Source organism: Centropristis striata, chromosome 15 (genome assembly GCF_030273125.1).
Source record: "Centropristis striata isolate RG_2023a ecotype Rhode Island chromosome 15, C.striata_1.0, whole genome shotgun sequence".
Classification (NCBI taxonomy): domain Eukaryota; kingdom Metazoa; phylum Chordata; class Actinopteri; order Perciformes; family Serranidae; genus Centropristis; species Centropristis striata.
The window spans coordinates 13,691,680-13,714,495 of NC_081531.1; the positions used below are offsets into that span (position 1 = coordinate 13,691,680).

At 37.0% G+C, this 22,816-nt stretch overlaps 1 protein-coding gene across 1 annotated transcript; it reads left to right on the forward strand.

Annotated features, from left to right (window-relative positions):
- The first annotated feature begins 3,393 nt into the window (after positions 1-3,393).
- On the forward strand, positions 3,394-21,169 carry cnih2 (cornichon family AMPA receptor auxiliary protein 2). Its single transcript, XM_059351874.1, has 7 exons — positions 3,394-3,845; positions 4,430-4,965; positions 7,147-7,215; positions 12,951-12,998; positions 15,590-15,702; positions 15,781-15,924; positions 17,071-21,169. Exons 2-7 carry the CDS (start codon positions 4,885-4,887, stop codon positions 17,096-17,098), a joined length of 483 nt encoding a protein of 160 aa, XP_059207857.1. The 5' UTR covers positions 3,394-3,845; positions 4,430-4,884; the 3' UTR covers positions 17,099-21,169.
- The last annotated feature ends 1,647 nt before the right edge of the window (positions 21,170-22,816 follow it).

Genomic DNA, 22,816 nt, shown 5'->3' on the forward strand with positions numbered 1-22,816 from the left:
GAGAAAACTCAGGAGTCTGAGGGCCAGAGGACTAACCCTCTTGGACTTCTTCCAAAGGTTTGGTCCAGACACACTCGTGGTGCTTATAACTTCTGAACCACTGGCTCAAGTTGGAGCCAACAGCTCTCAGCCCAGGGCTGTCTGGCAGCATTTAGCCCCCGTGACGTCTAACTGCAGTTTATATAACTATATGACTGATATGCACACTGTGAGACAGAGGTTCTCTTTAACTGTTATTTGATGGCTTTGCTGGTTTAACAACCTGAATTTCTTTCGGTACGACACAAATTAAATAACATCCCACAGCTACAGTTTGACCAGACTGCAGGGAACCCCTGTCAACTGACAACACAGTACACCAAAATAGACCAGCAACCTCTGCTTAACCACTGGATGGCTAACACACTAACCCAGATCGCAGAATATCCATTCACTCCTATGTGCTGTAACCCAGATTGTACTTTTCACACCGTATTTTTTATGACAAACCATCAGCCGTATGTGCTGTACACACGAGCCAGATGATCCAACCACATTGCCAGTTATTTTAACATATTGCTGTTATATACAGTCATGTATTGCTTTACATAAATCAGCAATGTTACATGTCTCCAGAATGACACATGCAGCATTTCAGTCAGTCTGTAGAGATTTTGTTTTCACTTTAGCATTAATTAATTTCCATTGATTAAAGTAATTATTGAATATCAACATACACTGATAAAGTGTCTAAGTTAAATAAAATCTGACAACAGCCAAGACAAATGTGTATGCAGGGACCTACATACCAAAGAATGTTAAAAGATCTACAGTCATGGAGAATATTATTAGACCCTTGTTTTCTTTAACTGCTTGTTAATTTTTTATTCACTTCTTGATGATGATTTTGGTTATTATCAAGAAAACCATGGAAAATGGCTAGATATCAGCTCTTAAATTAAACTATTATGATCTATTTTTGTTGTTATCATATTTTTACAAACAAATGTACACTGTAACAAATGTTTGTTGAAATTACAGTAAAAAACTGTCAAATTGCATCAGAAATAGGTCGTAAAATTTAACATTGTACATCACCGTAGTAGATACTTTTAATTACTGTAAATAACATGATGAAACAATTATCCTAAAAGTAATGGGAATATTCAGTATAAATTACAGTTTTTGCTGATATTTGCATTAACATTAACTCACTGTATTTTTTACGGTGATGTTCTGGCAACCACAGCTGCCGGTATTTTACCGTAAATTAAACAGATTTTTTTTTACAGTGTACCTTTAGTTGTACCAGGCATTAAAATGAACAAGAAATTGAAGAAAACAATGGTCTAATTTTTCCATGACTGTATTTTCCAACTTTGAGAGACCTGCTGCCACCCTGTAGGACCTTAGTAAAATCCATCTGGTTTGACTGATCCATCCAGCCCAACCTCCTCTCTACACAAAGTTATCCACTTTGATCAGAAACGTATTTGTGATATGTACAAAACTAATCTTAGTCAAAATATATTTCCCTTAAACTTAGCTGACAATGCTGTTTCATTGTATAGAAATGTAATGTTGTATGGGACCAGGCTGCTGCAAAAGACAGCAATAAAACTAATGAAAGAGTAAGCTAAATTAATCAGTACAGTTACTAAAGGTAGTTAAAATAATAGATAAACAGGTAAAACAGTAAGTTTAAAGTAATTACTGCTGAAATAATTTGCTAAAATATACATTTGAAATACAGTTATGGAAAAAATGATTAGACCACCCTTTTTCTTCAATTTCTTGTTCATTTTAATGCCTGGTACAACTAAAGGTACATTTCTGATAGCTGATATCTAGCCATTTCCCATGGTTTTCTTGATAATAACCAAAATCATCATCAAGAAAACCATGGAAAATGGCTAGATAATAGCTCTTAAATTAAACTTGTATGAGGTATTTTTATTGTTATCATTATATTTGTCCAAACATATGTACCTTTAGTTGTACTAGGCATTAAAATGAACAATTAATTGAAGAAAACAAGGGTGGTCTAATCAGTTTTTCCATGACTGTAATTACATGGTCACCCAAAGTTGGGATAATTTTGTTTTCTGACACAATCAACCACACGCAAAGTTAATTGTGATTTAATTTTCATTGTGATATGAAGACTGATTAATACAGTTTTGAGAAGATATGCACACATATACTTATCTGTCAAGAATAAATCACATTGTCACAATTATTTAATTAAAAGAGGTAAAAATGTATTCCAACTGTATGGGCAACAGTGTAGGTGAAAGGAATAAATAAACAGTTGGAATAGCTAAAAGTAATGGATAAACAGTACCAAAAAGTAGCTATAATAATAACAAAAAAACAAACAGGTAAAATACCTAAAACTAATAGACCAAGGGTTGAAATACTTAGCTAAAATATACAGTACATTTGAAATAATTAGCTGAAAGAAAGAAATAAACATTTGAAATAGTCAAAGCCAAGCTAAAAGTAGCCTAATGGATGTACAGTTGAAATATGCACGTTTAGCAATACTTTGATGATTCAAATGTATGAATAAATATTATGACATTATCCACTTTTATTTGTCGATAACTAGTGTTAAATAAGCATATTATAATGCATTCATGAGAAGATATTTGGAGCATGTTGGGTGGTCATCAGCACAGCTGTGGGGGTGTCAGACTGAACAGTGGAGTGGGAACCACTGCATTACATCATCACATCGCCCCGGTCCTCACTGATCCATTAACAGCAGACAACAATGACTGTAACGAGACAGTGGTGAAGTACTTGTGATGAATGTGATCCCTACAGGCACAATGTACAGGTCAACATGGAGATTCAATTATGATAATATTGGATACCTTTGACAGAACGTGTGTCACCTATGTGCATTAGATGGCACCAGTGGTTTCTAAAATCTACCCAATAATAAGCGGAGGTTGGGGAAAAAAAGCCTAAAAGTGAAATTGAGTAACTGAATAGATGTTGAGTGAATAGCTAATAGTGCAGAGAATTGAAAGAAATGACAGGTGATTGAGAGCAACACCCTCTAAGAAAAAGTGCATGTGTTGAAATGACGGATGACTGAAGGCTCTGGTGAAAGGGAGTGACAGAGGGAGGGAGACAAATGGAAAAACAGAGACATAAATGCAGACAAAAGGAAAAAACATTTGCAGCCTGCCCTGCCCCCTCATCACTCCCTGGGGACCAGGGGATTATGGAAAATATATAAATGCAAGAGAGAGGGAGACTGACAGACAGAGAGGAGGAGGAGGAGAGAGAGAAAGGAGGGAGCAAATAAGAGAGGGAGGGAGACAGAGCGATGCTATTGGTTGACCGTTATAACATCAAGCGTGATAGAAATTTCTCTCGCAGTCTAAGAAACAGAGGAAGAGACAGGCAGAGACAGTAGACTCAGGAAACACATTCAGGTCTGTTTTCAAAATCTCTGGAAGAAATGAAAAGAAAGAGGACACAGAAAGACAATTAAGGAAAGGGGAGACAATAGAAAGGTGGACTAACTAACTTATGACCTCTGAGGCTGTGGAGATTTTTGCTTAAGAACAGAAGAGATTTGTAAGTCAGACTAAATGCGACTCAACATGTAGATGTTCTGCAGGTTTCTGGTTAAATTTTCCCCCTGCCCAGAATTTTATAATTTACCCTTTTCTCGTGACAAAAACAGAGCTCAATGTTTTTCTTTTGTTGTTTTTTTTGGGAGAAATCTGAGGGATGCGTCTGAGAGAAAGATGCAGAGCAGAGAATTCTGACATGGTGTCGACCCAAATTGACAGAGACGAGGAAAGAGTGGACTGTTCAGTGGCAGACACGTCTCCAACCAGACACAGGTATTCTCTACTCGATATTAAAATTGGTCAAGATATTGACCCATGCTAAAAAATCAAGCTATCATCAATATCTGATGTTGTATTTGTAAATCCTCTTGGATGTGTGATAGTGGCATTGTAATGGTAAATAGTTGTTTCATTTGAAATTCCAATATTTACTGCCTCACTGATATATTTCTATTTGACTATTTCATACTGTATTATTTTATTGCAAAAGCACCAGTAATTTGCTTTGTCAGAATAAAACTAATGTGCAAAGCAATGCCATGCATCTTTAAATGATCAGAATCATGTGGTGGCAAATCATTTCTCATAAACGTAGTAATAAAATAAGACTGTCTGTGTAGATTATAACTCCCACCTAATCTGCAAACTATGGCTGTTTACAGTTATATTTGTTATATGAGGTTTAGATATATACTCCATTAATGATGTTCTTGATTTAGAGCAACAGATGAAGTGAAAGCCATACGACAAAGTGTTAAACTATCACAAGCCATAACCCTCTTATCAATAATCCTCACTGTTTATTAAACTCAGTGCTGTGCTTCGTATCGACGAGAATCCTGTGTTTCTGTTGTCAGCGTGTCAGTCGGACACTTTGTGGCTTGTGTTACTGTGTGGAAAAAAAAATGTGTAGGCTTTGTCTAAAGAGAAACTACATGGAGGAGGAGGAGGAGACAGACATCTTGCCTGTCAGAGACTGAAAAAAGGAGCATCAGGCCAACGACAGACACAACTGTGGCTGTGAACAGACATTTAAGTGCTTCCTGAATCAAAGCGAGGCAGGGGTCGTCCTGCTCTCAGATATACAAAAAGAGACAAAGACTTGAGTGGAAGCCAAGCTGATTATTGATTGTTGCTAAAACTGAGTGCTCTACCCACCTGGACGGCACAGACTCAGCCCGCTTCAGAGGGCGAGAACAGACAATAACCTCCACTAAAAGGAGGTAGCAATACCCAGAGAGAGAGATAGAGGCAGGGATTCTTCCCTCTCTCTCTCTCGACCCATCTCGTCAGCAGGCTGGCCGGGTCAGCCATGGCATTCACCTTTGCGGCCTTCTGCTACATGCTCACCTTGGTGCTGTGCGCCGCTCTCATCTTCTTCGTCATATGGCAGGTGAGTAGCACTGTGCACACTGGAGCACAAACACACTGAAACTAAAATAGGGCACATGTAGGGCCTGCGAACCTCCACGCTCCGTCCCACGCAGGCAGACAAACACATCCACCTACACACGGTTGTACAGCACTGACAGGAACACACACACACACACACACACACACAGAGAGAGAGAGAGAGACCTCGCTCAGGTACTCTGGAGGTAATGGCATGCATAAATGTGTCAGCTTAATCACAGTGTAATTATACCTATATGTGACTGGCATTTTGAATTGCCTCTTAAAAGCCACCGAATGACACATTGTTCCCTTTAATTTCAAACTCCTACCAGCAAAGACATAATTAGTTGAAATAGAGCACAGAGATGCAGGAGAACCTGAAAAACAAGTCTGAATTTATTGGTGTATTTTTCATCTATTTCCATAAAGTGACCTGCATACGTAGATGGTTTATTAGTGGCATGATTATCTGCAGCTCGTCTGACCCTGACACATGCAACAAAAAGACATCCCTCTACAGTAAATCAACCTGTGATCCCAGAGAACTGACATAAAAAACAGTTCTTCAAACAAGGTGTTCAGGCTTCTGCAAACAGCACGAAATGAATACAGGGAGGCGGCAAAACACAAAGATCATAAACCTCACTGCCAGACTGTTTCTGAATCTGTCTGCCCGCGGCACTCTGAGTGGAATTTGCAAAGATCCGGCTGGACAGCGGTGCACTCGGCTCGCTGGTTTACACAAGTGCAGACTCAACAAACACCAAAGCTTTGATCTCTCACCTTCAACACTGGAGGCAGGAATCATGTGAAACACAAAACTCATCATTATGAACATAAGACTTGAAATGACTAACGTACCAATTGACTAAGTGGGTGAGACTCCATATGAGTCAGTCAGTGTGTCTGTGTGTGAGAGATGCGTGTGTCTGGCTCAGCATTCAACCATGTGATTGAAACGCTTATCAAACTATGATTATGTCCGCCCCTTCCCCCAGCACCCCAAATCTATGTGGCTCTCGACCAATCAGAACGCTCCTTCACTGCTATAGTAACCATGGAGCCCGCTGAGGGGCTCACCATGTCGCCATGGAAACTGCATCTGTTTACAACAGAGCTCAGTGTGAAGGAGGATGAGGGAGAGCCTTATAGCCTCGTATGGGGGGGTTTCTGTTGCAAAGAGGTCTGTTTTCATATTCTCAGTGATTTTTGACACAAATCAGATGCTCCCCTATCCGCAAATAATATCTGCTTTTTATTGCTTTTAATGAGCCGACAAAGAAACGTTTTACCGTTTAAAAAGCTGAACTGATGATAAGAGCAGCGGGTGGCCTTTACACTGAGAATTATTAGTATTTCTATAGAGCTATTAATCAGGAAGCTGGGGAGAAAAAATTATCACTCATACTCACCTCACAGGGAGCAGTTAGAGAGCTATCAGTGTGGTACCCAAACAACGACATTATTTTCTCTACGGTGACCTCGATTTAATATATTTAGATGTTTTACTGAAAAACAAAACAAATTGTGCAACAGACCTCGTCCTAAATACAAACTCAACAAACCCTCCTTTTTAAGTTTTGCATTTCAAACATGAAAAAAAAAACACCTGGCATTTAAACAAATCTAATAAATGCTAATTGCAGTGGAAATGAGTTCCTTTGACAGCTGTTTATGTCTCAGTGGTTAATCTATAGTTTCTAATGTGAACTTTATTATGAGGCATAATTAAAAGATGCTGGTATATCATTTTGCAGGAGATGAAACACAGGAAAAAGCTTCTTATCCAAACCGACTTTGTGACAACACAGGGAGAATTTAACTCATAATTTAGCTCTTTAAATACTAAGAGACCCCATACAGTAATTACACATGAGCTGTGAAGGAGCTCATACACAGTGTCAAGGCTGTAAGCAATTATATATGTACACTTTCACCATCTAATCACCATGTGTGCTCTAGCAAAGTGAACGATGTGGCTGCAGCTGTACAAGATGTAGTGGGTGTGCAATACAGTAAACTGTTCCAGGATGGTTACACCACTATTGTACAACAGACTGAGACTGAGTGTTGAAAAGATACCAACAATATACGTACATTACAGTTACAGCATGTGCATTCATTAGTGCTCTAAAGGTGACTAATTGAAAACAAACTCACGTCTGTTATTTTTTTTCAGATCATTGCATTTGATGAGCTCCGCACAGACTTCAAAAACCCCATTGATCAGAGCAATCCCACCAGAGCGGTAAGAACCCTGCTGCTTCTCTTCTTTCAAGAATGATCAAACCCTGGTGTGCACACAGAAATCCCTTCTTTTCAGTTCCAAGAGGAGCTTTCAGTGATCTACACATAAATACTGAGAACAAATGGAGGGTTTCACTCCAAAAAAATATGCATATGACCCTAAATTTCAACATTATGAATTTCCAAAGCGGAGTTAATGAACTCCATGTAAACAGACTTTATTTACAAGAAACCCACAGCACAGTGAAGTTTGTGTCTGTTAGCATACTGGGAAAGCAACCAAATCATTTTATGGAAATGAAGGTTTAGTGATTTTGGAATGAAATATTTCAAATGTTTTATTCAGCTACATTTAGTCAACAAATATATGCACTACTTTGAAGATAATTCCTACTAAACCAAGCTTCCACATGATTGCAACACTCGCACCCAAGCAGTGTTTGCCTTTAACACTCATTTCTATGCAGATTGTCACAATCAACCTTCCTTAAAGACAGAGGCTTGTTGGCCTAATCAATTATAGAGATTGATGCTAATTAAGCCAGTTATACACTGAGATAGGGTGCTGTGGCCACAATGAAGGGACAGCACAAGGTTTAATTTAGGGATGCATAATATGGATTTTAGGGACACATAATATGGATTTTTTTCAGCCAATATTAATGACCTGCTTCTCCTGGCTGATGCTGATAAGATAAGCGTTAGTTTTACATTTTTGTATTTTAAAAAGAAGTTCATAAACTGTAGTGAGCAAAGATGGATGATTTTATATTCTATATTTCTGACCTAATCAAATCTAACTGATATCACAAATGATGCTTTGACATAATCTGTCAAATGAGACATGTCAAAGGCTTATGCAATAATTTTATCTTACTCTGAAAGTGTGAAAAATGTCCACACCAGCAAGGACATGTCTGGCTCTCTAGTCAGCTTGCAGCACTTGGTCTGCTTTTTCTTTTTAGCTGTTTTATTGACCAACAAGTGCTCCAAACTGCATCACCTCATATATCCTTTGTTCAGACTCTAAGACACGACCCACAGGGGTGTATTCAAAAATAGCACCCGTACTAGTTGCAGGAGATGAACTCGTCCTCCATAAGCGTAATGGTCAGCATTGTGAGATTGCCACAGTTTTCATTATGTTCAAGCAACAAAACCACTTCCATGAGTTTAGGGTAAAAAAGTACATGGTTAGGTGTTATAAAAACTGCTAAAAAAGTTTTAAAAAATGTACATAACTACCAAAATGAGGTAGTTATGTACATGTTTTATACCCCATTTCCTCACTTCCCCCCTTTCACACTCTGTAACGTCACTTTCACCTTGACGTTATAAACAATAAGTACAACGACTCGAGGATGCCGCTTATTACAAACGTATTATAAAGTGTTGTTGAAACCAACCAAGAGGTTGTAATTTGGCAGATTACAAAGCAGCTTTGGAAATGCATACCAATGTCTGTCAATGCTGTGCTTGTTAAGTCAGTGAAAGCCATTTGGCCTAATATTATTGGCTCTTTTTATCAGCTATCAATCAGAAGAATAGATTAGAATTTATTTAAATGATACAGTTTAACATAGTTACAATACGCAGTAAAGTATGCAGCTGATGTGCTGGACAGAGAGTTTATAGCCTTTGCTAATTTTCAACTCTTGTAATATACATTTTCCATTACTGGCAAATCATTTTTAAATATCATGCATCCCTAATTTAACTTCACTGTAACAACAACCAACTTATATTCACTAAAGTTACATCTGAAAATCTGTCTCAACAACATCATCATGAGTCAGTAATGACGGCCATTATTCATTTAGCAAGTTACCAGCAGCTGTGAATGTCTTTTTCACAAGTTAACTAATGTTCTAGCAATCATGTGAACCTGCATCTGAACTGCAAAGTGAGAGTGATGAGGAGTGGGAGAGGAAACTGTGAAAGCAGACTGTGGGAGTGTGGAGGCACGCCAGCTTCAGGGGGGTGGACACAATAACCGCAACACCTGTAAAATATAATGCAACCGAAAACAGTTGCTCTGAAATAAATACTGATGTGAATAATCAGTTCTAAGTGGATGTGTTATTTTCCCACCTCAGACGAACACGAAGAGGGGAAAAATATTGAACATTACGAGCTTCCTGGCAGCAGAATTTGTATCAAGGCAACTGTATTGGATTGCACCACATTGGACAGGTGTTTTTTTTTTTTTCAATCTATGACTAACAACCTATAGTTGTCAACGTGTCAGATGTGTTCAGAAAGAACATAATCTGCTAGGATGTGATGCTGCCAGCATCTCCCAAAATCAATAAACTGCACAAACAGAAGAAGACATACATGGCAACAGCCTCGGAAAATAAACAGCAATTATTTCTGATGTTAGCAGAGAGGGACGCTCATTCTACTGCTGTCGTTTGCAAGACAAGACAAAAGCAGTAAATATTTGTCAGTGAGAGGTACATAATGGAAGAGACTTAAACGTGTGTTTCCTGATCAGGTGTATGTGCACAGCCATTAATCACAGCCTAAAGGGTCCTAAAGGGAAACAAAAAGTGGTATAATTTCCTCTTTAAAGGCCTTAAAAAGAGCAGTGGCATGTCAAGTGACCACAATATTAAGCCTCTCTCCATTAAATAGCAAATTACAGAAGTCAAGCTCTTGACATTTTCTAATTTCAAGCGTTTGATAATGTTCGTGGCTGGAGTAAAATCACCCGTTTCGAATGTTATCAGACGATTGAATGGGCGTTATCAGCTGTAATCAGCCCACAAGTATGGCAGGTAGGGGCCTGCTCCACCTGCTGGTAGGTGGAGCAGGCTGTTATCAGTCCATTCAATGGCCAAACGTTTGGTTAAAACGACTACGCCGCAAAACCACTTATCTAAGGTTAGGCCAAATAACAACAACTCAGGAAATCAATTATTTTATTCTTACCTGCTTCTTGATAAGATTACTAAGTATTTTTGACATCCGTCTTCAATATATTTGTTCTGTATATGATGAAATGCCCCCTTGCCTGTGATCACTGTCTTTGGTTGCGTTTCTCTTGTTGGAACAATTAAAAATTCATAGTGCAGTGGATGACCTGACTCTAATTAGAGCATCCCGGGGAGGCTCCGGGCTGTAAAATCTAAACAGAGTTACTGCAGGTCAACAATTTATAAGTGCTATTACAAACGATTAAATGCAGATTAGCTTAGCTGGCAGGTTTAACACAATGATTTTTACATATTAAAGCTCAGCATCATTGAGGGAGGAGGTGCACAAAGCAGGCAAAAAGGACAAAACCAACAACTGCACATGAACAGTGATGCTGTCTGGCTCGGAGGCTGGATGTTTCAGATTCAGGGCAAAATCCACTTTCAGGTCACCGGGGGAGTTTGAATTTATGTCCACAGAATCATAAAAGGTATGAGCTGAAGGGAACGGACATCACAGGGGCGTCAATACTGGAAGCCATCATGCAGTTACAGAGACAGATGCCTCAATATGTCACAAAATGAGCCATTCCAGGAGGCCTTATTAAATACAGAGGAGACCAACAGCGGTGTGGTTCACACATGCTAAACATGTAGCAAATACATGCGGCTTTGTTTCACTAAATTCCTGAAGTAGAATAAATTAACAATCATTGTGGTATAGGTATGTTTGTTTTGCTGCTCTCTTTGCCTGCTGATGGACGCAGATTAACCTAAGTGGCTGAACAACAGCTGACACCTTGTGTGCCCTGCTAGCCAATCAATGGACACTTAAATAAAACATCACCATAAAAGCCCCGTAGTTGCCGCTGAGCAGAAGATGGATGGCTTTCATTTTTTAAAACTGATCATTGAGCCGTGTCTCATGGCTCCCAGGAGAATAGGACTGTCACTGAGGTGCATAATGTCTCCTCCAAACATCACCGTGCTTATCGCTTCAGATGTCCTGCTGTCTTAGATTAGATTAAGATGAACAGACAGACAGATGGCCCTAAATCAATTTAAATTTTTGAGGCTAGAAAAACCAAGATAATTGAGATTTGTTATACAATTTATAATTGTTAATTGTTAACAATTGTTATCTTTTGATATTTATATATTATTTGTATTTCTTTCTATTATTTCTTTTTTACATTTTTTTTTTTGGAATTATATTTGGAGAGTTCATTTGCATTAACAGATATCTCCATTTTGATTTATTTTCCTAAATCATGTTTTTTTCCCCCCATTGCAGTCCAGGGAAAATAATCAAATGACTGTTTGGTCTGTTGGACTGTTACATCTCAAATGTTCACTAAATTATATACTTTCTATTGTACAATCAAGTCAAAATTATGTTGGTTTATTTATTTTAAAATGGCTTTTATCTGTTTTTGCAAATTAAATCTTCTTTCAAGTTAAAGTAATTTCTTATGTTAAATATATATATATTTATTTTTTTAAAGTTTTATAGATTTATGATGTTTCTAATGTCAGTGAGAATTCACTTAAAATCATTTTGATCTCAGTACTGACCAAAATAATCATGACTTGAAATCATGATTTAATCATTTATTCCATAATTGAGCATCTGTAATAAATAGTTATAATAAATAGAAACTCTTCTGATCCTGAGGGATATTTAGGCACCCAGCATCTTAAAGGTCACATACAAAACACTGATATACACTCAGTAACAAGAATCAGAAATATAAGAATAACAACACAGCAGTCAAGTGATAATCTATCCACCACTACAGAGAGCTGCCACTACAATAGAGTTCTTATGCTAATTGCAAACATGAGGTGTTTAAAAAGGTCAAACTGTGCAGGAACAATGACTACTGTGAATAATACACGGTTGCACATAAAGCTGGAATCATTGTTTTCAGACACAATTCTCTGTTAATTGTGATTTAATTTTCATTGTGATATGTTTGATTATTAAGTTTTGAGAAGATATAAACTTTATCTGTCAATAATAAATCACATCGTCACAATTGTTTCATGGAAAGCGGTAAAAAATATTTTTTATTCCAACTTTATGAGAAACCATATGAAAAACAACTTAAAAAAGGAGCAGATAATATAAAGTATAGAATGTGCACAGGTTAACAGCAAGTGACTTACAGAGATGATGAAAATAAAAACTGTGCAAAAATGATGATTACTGTGGTAAATGTCTGAAATGCGAATAGAAGATAAATATATGTTGAATCTAGTTGTTAAGTCTATTTCCTTAGTGAGCTGTGTGGACTTACCACACAGTACTTTACCACAGCCATAACATTTAGTTTACTACCTCATTTTTTGTATATTTACAGTCATGGAAAAAAAAATACTAGACCATTGCTTACTTCAATTTATTGTTCATTTTAATGTCTGGTACAATAACCAAAAGCATTATCAAGAAAAAAAAAGGCTAGATATCAGCTCTTAAATTAAACTTTTATGAGCTAATTTTGTTGTTTTCATTATAATTGTCCAAACAAAAGTACCTTAAGTTATACCAGGCAGTAAAATGAACAATAAATTGAAGAAAAAGAGTGGTCTAATCATTTCTTCCATGACTGTATGTAAGTAGGAATCTATATATATATATATTTGAAACCCTTTTCATTCTAGTTTTTGCATTTTATTGATGTGTCACTGAAATGTATAAAAATGTTATCAGCTGAAAACCCAATTCTCTGAATCTCGAAAGCATGTTTTATCTCTGCCTTGAGATACTTTTCATGATTAGTGAATAGGATGAATAAATATGTCTTTATATCCACAGAGGGAAAGGATTCTCAACATTGAAAGAATCTGCAACCTACTGCGCAGAGTGAGTAATAATTTTTGTTTACCTGCTGCTGGTGGATGACTAGATCAGAGGGGCTTCAGACAACCGTGTCCATTTGTCTTTCTAACCATTGTGAGGGACCATGACGCACACTGATTCATTTCACATGCAGCCCATCCCCACAGCCCTGCAGACACACAGAATGGAGAACAGTTATACCTCCAAGTAGGTGTTGTGATGTGTATTTTTTTTTTTTTTCATAAAGAGAGCTTAATGTCCCTGAAATTAAATGCAACACGCTATTGAGGCCATTTTGAACATGCTGGAAAATGCTGTAACAGCATCAAGTACAACATAAGACTTCAAGTTAGCTCAAGTTATTACATCGATAAATAAGCACAATACAACAGGAGCATGAATTTAATAGGGACGGCAGCATGCCAACTGTACTACTGAGGCCCATATATTCATGCAGAGTACAGTATAACCTTACAAGACAAGCTCTGGGAATTACAATTTGAGCTATTATCTATTTTACATCTGTGAAAGAATGTTTTACGGTAGTTAAAAATAGCTGTCATGGGAATCGAGTCTATTAGGTTCCAAAAGAGGAAAATGGTTAATTGTTAAGAGGTTTGATTCACAGATGTTTGCTGTTGACTTTTGTTATTTTCAACAGTGGTACACTCAAAGGAACTTAAGTGGCATTGATACATACCCACTCCACCACTTTATAATAGAAAAAGACCTTAGGTGACACATATAATATATTTGCTGTAGAGCAAAAATGGGGGGCAACATGCAGAGAGCTGCAGAAATAATACCTTCCACATGGACTTATTTGGCTAAAACCATGAGAATGAACACCAATGCAGAGCAAGAAACAGCAAAAAAAACATCTGTTTCCTAATCAATTTTCAAATAGAAAGATGATCAACCTACACTGTAAAAAAAAAAAAAAATCTGTTTAATTTACGGTAAAATATCAGCAGCTGTGGTTGCCAGAACTTCACCGTAAAAAACATGGGTGAGTGGGTTTTTCTTCTGTAAATTTAAATGTAAATATCAGCAAAAATTGTAATTTTAGACTGAATAATCCTGTTATTTTTAGGGTAATTGTGTTCATGTGACATTTTGTTATTTCTCCATTAATTTTACATAAATGTTTTTTATATTTTTACAGTTTAAGTTTTGTACTATTCCTTGATTTAAGGTAACTAAATGTCTACTACGTTGACATACAATTTTTGATTTTACGCCCAATTTCTGATGCAATTCTACAATGTTTAACTGTAATTTCTACAAACATTTTTTACAGTGTAACCTGGTTTTTGCTGTTTTGCTATTTTGTTTTCACTTAGTCAGTCTGACATCGTTATCAAGCTAACCCAGCCCAGAGGGTTACCCTGCTCCAAACAATATCACACTTTTTGGTCTTCAGCATCGCCAATTTAAATTTTCTTCTTCTTTCCTTTTTTAAAAGTATAACTTTTGCAGTTGGGCAAGGCAAGGCAACTAATTAATATAGTTAGTGCAAACAAATAATGCATCTTTGTTACTGTTAAAAATTACCACATATTGATCATTTCCTGTCATGTCTGTTCATGAAGTTTGTGAATCACTGTGTTGCTGTGTATTAAAATCCATTTTATCCACCACTTTTTTCATCATTGTCATGGCTAACACTAAATCTGTAATTCTCCCTTACAGCAGGTCAAAACAATGCTGGATGGTCCTCTAACTGGACTTTGTCTTGTCCATTTGCCATTTCAAAGACACAGACAGCTGCACTCAGCACCTTATCCGTGCTTACTGAGAAGTTTCAAGGGCTTACAGGTGCATCTCAATAAATTTGAATATCATAGAAAAGTTTATTTATGTCAGTAATTCAATTCAAAAAGTGGAAATAACGCATTATATAGATTCATTACAGACAGAATGAAACATTTCATGTCTTAATATATTTTATTTCTTCTAATTATAATTAGGCTTACATTTAATGAAGACCTAAAATTCAGTGTCTCAAAAAAAATTTGAATATTACAAAAGACACATTTTCAAAAGTATGTTTAATATGGAAATGTTAGCCTCTGAAAAGTATGTCCATCTTTATGCACTCACTTGATTTGAACTACTAAAAATTGACTTTTCCATGATATTCTAATGTATAGAGATGCACCTGTATTGGCCGGAGGCCTTTTCCCCACTGTAACTTAATTTAAAAGTGTTTTCTGCACAACCCCTGAAATCTTACAATGAACTGTACAATACTTACATGCCCCTAACTGAGACTAGCAAACCCAACAGGTTGAATATTTTAATAGAACTGTTCCAACCCTATTATCTGAGCAGCCTAATCCATCTATGTCAAACTACATGGATTTCTACTAACACCTCAAATCCAGTCTACATGTGTATGAGACTATATCTGCACTCGTAACAGCAGCGAGCCATGAGTAACATTAACACCTCCTATGTGAAAGTGTTTGCCTCGCAGTGTGATTTTGGTGTCGTAGATCGTAGTTATATCACAAATATACACCCAGGAGTGTTTTCACAGCAGGTGTTGAAGTGTGATTGCTGTGATGATATGCACACCTATAACCTGACCTGCCTGTGTCTCTTCTGGTTAGTTGGTGGTACCGGAGTACTCCATCCACGGGCTCTTCTGCCTGATGTTCATGTGTGCTGGAGAGTGGGTCACACTTGGCCTAAATATCCCACTGCTCTTCTACCATCTGTGGAGGTACAGTCCCATAACAGATGTCTGATAACTTTCTGTCGAGACGCGGCAAGCGTGAGCCAAATCTCTCTGCTTTTTCAGGTTTTTCCATCGGCCAGCTGATGGGTCAGAGGTCATGTATGATCCCGTCAGTGTGATGAACGCCGACATCCTCAACTACTGCCAGAAGGAGTCCTGGTGTAAGCTGGGCTTTTATCTGCTATCCTTCTTCTATTATCTCTACAGGTCAGAACAAATTCACAATCTTTTCTGTGGTATGATAACATCTCAAAAATGCCTTTCACATTTGTTGGAAATTGTTGGTTGTACGAACCAGTGGTGGAAGAAGAATTCAGATCCCTTACTTCAGTAAAAAATAATAAAATCACATTGTGACATTACTCCACTACAAGTAAAAGTTCAAACTTAAGTAAAAATACAAAAGTAGCATCAAAATGTATTTAAAGTATCAAAGTAAAAGTACTCATGATGCAGACTGACCACACTCAGATTGTTTTATCTATTCCAAATATAATATTAGATTATTTGTATTGATGCATTTAAGCAACATTTAAACTTTGTAATAATACGGCTCACATTAACTACTTAATATACTCTTAGGTAAGTCCAATCACTTTAAATTGATCACGTTTTTCATGTTAAATCTTGACCTGAAAAGTAACTAAAGCTGGCAGCTAAATGTAGTGGAGTAAAGAATAATCGTTGTGCAGAATGGACCCAGTCAGATTGTTTAAACATATTATTATTGATGCATTTATGTAAGCAGCATTTTAATTTTTCTCAAAGTATGGCTCATTTTAACTACTCAATATACTTGTATGTGGTTTAATTTATAAACATGCTTCATTTTAAATTGATCTTATTTTTTCATCTTGACCTGAAAAGTAACTGAAGCTGTTGTAGTGAAGTAGAAGAATAAAGTTACATAGAGTCATGGAAAAAAATATTAGACCACCCTTGTTTTCTTCATTGTATTGTTCATTTTCAATGCCTGATACAACTGAAGGTACATTTGTTATTGAACCATTTTCCATGGTTTTCTTGATAATGATAATGAGGATGATGATGGTAATGATAATGATGATTGGTTATTATCAAGAAAACCATGGGAAATATCTAGATATCAGCTCTTAAATTAAACACTATTTTACTTTTAATTGTACCAGGCATTAAAATGAACAAGAAATTGAAGAAAAACAGTGGTCTAATCATTTTTCCATGATTGTATGTGGAAATACTCAAACAAAGTACCTTGATTAAATGTACTTAGTTACATTCCACCACTGGTACGAACTTAGTTGCAAAAAGCAGCACAGTTACTGTTTTCTCCCTGTTTTTCCATCTGTTGCTGTGGTCTATTTCCTGCTGAAGTATGGTCTACGCCTTGGTGAGCTTCTAACAGGCAGAATATCTGGAGAAGTAAAAAGGAAGTATCTGTAAGAAAGACACAGAGGGACAAATGGAGACATCAACAGCTCCTCTTTCCATGTATCCCTCCCATCACTGGCTTGGGTTTTCTACAGTCCTACCTTGGATAAAACAAGAAGACCAATCTGAGTGATAATGTGAATGTAAAAGCCTCCACTCGATTATATCACTTTGACCTAGATACTGCTGTCGGAGGACTGGACAAAGTCTGGAAGGATTGAGACGAAACAGAGAGCGAGGACGCAGCAGGTGTGTTGCCTTTGACCCATTATATGAATTAACAATATATTTCTGAAGGGCTGGAGTTTTGCCATGCTGCTCTTACTGATCCAGTCGCTCAACTCACTGTGAACCTCCAAACACTTAGGGGCTGGAAAACAAAATGCTATGTCTGTATTCTTTGACTTTGAAAATGTACTAAAGGCAGGATTGTTTTGGTATCATTCCATATGTTTAAGATGATAGACACCTCTAATATCAAACCACTGCTTTGATTGTGTTACAGGCACATAAATCTGTAAGACACAGGTTAAATAATACAAGAGGACTTCCACTGTAAGACATGCAGAAGGCCTGTCAGGGGAATAACACTTGTGTGCACTTCTAATCAGGATGGAGATGTGCCAGCCTCTGCCAAAAGTCAAATTCACAGTGTAAAAAAAAAGCAACAACAAGGAATTATTCATAAGTTTGACCGCAAGGGTCTGTGCTTGTAATGTGCATTCAAAATAAGTATGTCCACAGCTGTAAGGACGCATTTTATGCTACATGCTAGGTTCATGCTTTCCAAAGAGCTTCATGCTCCAACATTTAATGCCAAAAGTTAATATCTGGAGAAAAAAAAATCATTGTGCCAAATTAAAAGTTAATTAGGACACGTGAAAATGATGAGGCACTGTCATCTTTATTTTCACTTTCTGGCACAATGTTTTTTTTCTTGATAAAAATAGACAAAAAAATTAGTTCTGTCGTATTTTCTAGTGTGCAGGGAGCGCCTTATTCCTATTTACAGTTTACTACTTACTCATCCGCATCTATACTATAGTCATTTAAGCACAGCAACTGTTCTCTGATCCGAGGTAGAATTTAGAAATCTCATGTTCAAAAAGCAATTAAAAACAGCAATGTGATATGATTCATGAGACATATTGATGCAGTGTTACTCAGTGTATGTAATAACAGTGAGTGGGACAGATGAGACAACAATGACTCTACGACAACATTTCAGTTTTTCAGAAGTGAAAAGACAATGAAGTCATCTCAGTACGTCTACAATCATACAGTTTCAGAAGGGACAGACGTAAAATGAGCAACATTTGTAAACAGTGAAGCCTTTCCACAGCTGGTGCTGCCTTTGCTATCATATGTTCATTAGTTTGAGCTATTAGTACGTAAGTGATGGTTCAAATGTGTGATTTTAACATCCGTAGAAAAACAGAAACTCTGGAGCCAGAAACAAACTGTGATGTTTGTCAAACCTCGGCTCCACGTGTAGTGAATGGTGGTTATGAGACGTCTGGTATTAAAACTGTGGGACTCGCTTAGAAAAAGTAGTTTCTATTTATGTCAAAAGATTTACAGCTCATATTCACACTTCAGCCCGAGCTGAAGATTCAACAGTAGTTGCGCCACTGATATGCAGGATTCATTTTCTTTCTTAAACAGGAAAAATATCTTAAATTCAGAACACAGATTAGTAAATATGACTGCTATTACTACACAAATAATTTCTATATGATATTATGATATATGATAGTTTTAACTGCATTTCAATTGGAAGGAATCAAAATAATCAAATAGCAATAGGAGAGGGCCAGCATAGTTCTATATTTTAATTTGTGTCAATAAAATCCTGTGAAAAGATTAAAAACCAACAATGTGTTGATATTTTTGACCTCCCTATCCTGTCTGTGAAATTCAGCCAGGTTAAAATTAAAAACAGGTTAAAAATATAATGTTAAAATATAAATCATATTTCTAAGCTGGGTAGTTTTAAGGAAATGTCCCTTAAAGAGCAGTAAATATAGCATTTCTTAATACACATTTGCGGCACCAGTGGGGCAGTGTATGTGGGACTGAATCAAAATAAACTCCAGTGCTCATGTTAACTGTAATGAAGGAAGTCAATGTGGCTCATTTATGTGCCACAGAGGAACAAGCTAGATCAGTTCTTTGCTGCACTGTTGGTTTTAGTCTTATACAGGATTTGTTGACAATAAGAAATATAAAATATCGCCAGTCTTAATTTTTGGAATAAGAGTCTTGTTCCGAATTTAAAAAAAGGCACAATGAGTAAGATTTGTCTGTTGCATTTTGTAAACACAACATTCAGAGTTGCCCCTATTTGTGACATTTAATCAGCCAGTGAATATAATGATCTATCATTAGCTAAAAAGGGCATAGTATTTGTGTCCAGGCAGGAAAATTTAGCAAATCTTAACGAGTTTCTGATAACAGTAAAAGCCAGACTCAGACATAGAAACGTCCCCAAAACAGCAAAAGATAAAGAAAAACTGCTGTTGACCATCTCACTAATTATTTAATTTACTTCATAGCAGAAGAAGTTTGATTGCCCTGTGAATTACAAGGCTGGGAGATGGCTTATTGAGGAGGATTGTTTTTCTATGTATTGTTTAAAAAAAAAAAAAAAAAAAAAATCATACTCATTGTGCCTTTAAAAAAGTGACGCATACATCGCTGATAATGTTCAAAATGAATCACAGTGACTTATTCATACTGTACATTCAACAAGTCCTCCAGGTGCGACCTTATATGTCGTTTGTTGCCACCCTCAAATACGATCGACAGGAGAGAAATAGCGGCTTACCAATTTAATTACATTTAGGCAACCACTTCCCTAAGGTTAGCGCAAAAAGAGTATATGGTAAGGCATTTCGAATTTTGTTGACTTGAACCTCAGTGTCCTGGGTGAAAGCCCTGTTTCTGTTTAACCTTTGACCTTTTGATGCTTTATACTTTATTTCCTCACATCAACTTAAGCTTTTACACAATGTTACATCACGTTCACCTTGATTAACAGTCACTACAGCCACTAAGGGCACCACTAACTCCAAACGTAAATACAGGTGCATCTCAAAAAATTTGAATATCATAGAAAGTTTATATATGTCAGTAATTCCAGTAATCCAGTAAATACCACATTATACAGATCCATTACACACAGAATGAAACAAGGCCTTAAATTCAGTGTCTCAAAAATTGTTTTAATAAAACAAAAGACCAATTTTAAAACGTATGTTTAATATGGAAATGTTGGCCTCTGAAAAGTATGTCCATCTATATGCACTCAATACTTGGTTGGGGTTGTTTGACTTGAACTACTGGAAATGGACTTTTCCATCATATTCTAATTTATTGAGATGCACCTGTATAGGTTGTAATCTGGTGTTGTACAAATGACACATGGGGTCGTATTTTGGGGGAGGACTAAGTCCATTACATATGCTTTACCTTTCAGGAAGCTTCTTTCCTTCCATTTATCTAAAAAAATCACATGACATTTTGTCTTGAGTGCTGCTACAGTAGTCGTTTGGTATCAATATGTCTTACCATATTTGACAGAACCTTCTTGGAAGCGACAAAAAAATCACAAACACACACACACACACACACACACACACACACACACACATACACACAGTTTGTTTAATGTTGTTGTTACTTATTAAGGGTTTGGAGGGAGCAACTCAAACTGCTTGTGTGATTTGAATTTTAACCAAATTACAACATTTACTTGACTGAAGCAACTTTAATCGTCTGTCAGTGTTCTTGAGGACACAGTTGACAGTACATGCTGTGCCAAATGATGTTCCCATGAAAGTAATCACAGGACACTGAGACCTCAAAACTCTGCCAACAATGTGAGCGTGGTGAGTCTGGACAATCACTATAAAAGCACAGGAACACAAGGAAAGAGGAGAAATATACAGCTCGGTTGAATGTCATTCTGTAGTTGCTCTTAACAAAGCATTTTAGAAAAAATGTATTTAAGTATATCTATTTGTATCTGTCTTTTATACATTTATCATCAATGTCTGCTACAGTAAATTTGGTGGATTACTTTTTATTTATTAGGTTACACTATGATGTACAGTTAATAAACAGCGATTCTCATGCCGTATTCTAATAAAACAGTAATGCCAAAAAAATCATCTCCAAGTTTCTTATTTCCTGTCTGCTGTGGGTCAGTGTTTTGGCCATCTGTGAGGAGTTTTGCAGACGTGATGCTCTGCCAACTGCGGAGAAGAAAAATATAACTCTGAGGATGATAAGGGGAATTTATAAGCGAGGATGCTGAGTGGTGCATTAGCTGGAGTATAGGAGACGAGCTGCCACATCCAAAGCTGTCGAGAAACAGCTGCATTTAGAAGTGGTTTTAGAGATGTTTGCAGTAGCTCTTAAAAAGCTCCAAAATAACTGAATTTTCCTGAAAATGCTTCGATGATGTGAAAAGAGCTTCTGCTGGAGAGGCGGCAAAGAGAGGATGATAGCCTTTCATTAACGTCTGCACCTTCAGCATGCTAACATCAAATTATAGAGTGCTGGATGCCGATTGGATTTCATAACAAAACCAAGTTGACACAAGTGCATCTCCACAGCAAGAGATTACTGATGGAAATGTCACTGCAGCTGCATCACAGTTATGTTCTGACATTTTTATGCTCTAACATTTTCTTTTTTTTCTGGTTTTCAAAAGAAAAGAAAAAAAAAGACACAGCAGAAAATGCTGAGTGTCTCGAAGCCGCCTCAGGGAGTGATTTGTGGGTCTGTGAGGTTTGCCGGGTCTTCACTTGTCTAAATAATGATTCAGACAGAAAACAGAGCAACAACGAGGCTTCAAGCTGGTGTTATTTTCCTCTGTTTGAAAAGGACATATCATTCCCTGTCCATTCGCTGTCACCATGGAAACTAAATTGTATTAGAGATTCCTGTTGACTCACTGTGAGGCTCTCACTCAAAACACAGAAAAATTCTTGGACAAGTTGCTTGCAGTGCTGCTTTTCTAGCACAGTGCATTATTTTTTTTATCCCATGCATTACATACATAACAGGACACCTGCTTATCCCCCAACACACACACACACACACACACGCGCTTGCATCTGTTTCTCGCTCTGTCTCATCCCACGGTTCACACTGTTTCACACTCATCATGTCGGGCTCTTCCTTTTTCAGCACCCTCCACCACCATAATTGTCTCAACTCTTTTCCCCTCTCTCCTACGTCTGTGCTCTCACAGAGAGGTTACCATGGAAACTGGCTACAACTGATGGGCCCGAAACGTCACGATTGGCATACACAATTGGCAAGTGCACGCAGAGGTGCATGTATGCGGACGCACACACATTTAGCTCATTCATTATTATGCATGGGAGGTTGCATATTATTATGGCTGTGGAGAAATTAATACATAGGAAGATCATGAGGACAGACTGCATATTAAGAGAGTGAGACGTGACAGCATGATAACTCAAAAGTGGACAGTTTCATTTAAAAAAAAAAGAAGAGATTTATTAAAAAGGAGAAAAATAAAAAGCTGCTCTTGTTTAATCATTTTATATGCAGATTTTCATGTGGAAATTTTATAAATTCAACTCATTCAATTTATATTATTATGTTTTATTTTATTCATATATTATTGTATTTATCCCCAATTGGTAGTTACAAC

What these genes read in the sequence shown, in the direction of transcription:
- cnih2 (XM_059351874.1), top strand. Translation starts at nt 4,885, where the DNA reads ATGGCATTCACCTTTGCGGCCTTCTGCTACATGCTCACCTTGGTGCTG. An exon ending in TCTTCTTCGTCATATGGCAG is followed by an intron (nt 4,966 to 7,146) that starts GTGAGTAGCACT and finishes ATTTTTTTTCAG; the next exon opens with ATCATTGCATTTGATGAGCT. An exon ending in AGAGCAATCCCACCAGAGCG is followed by an intron (nt 7,216 to 12,950) that starts GTAAGAACCCTG and finishes TTATATCCACAG; the next exon opens with AGGGAAAGGATTCTCAACAT.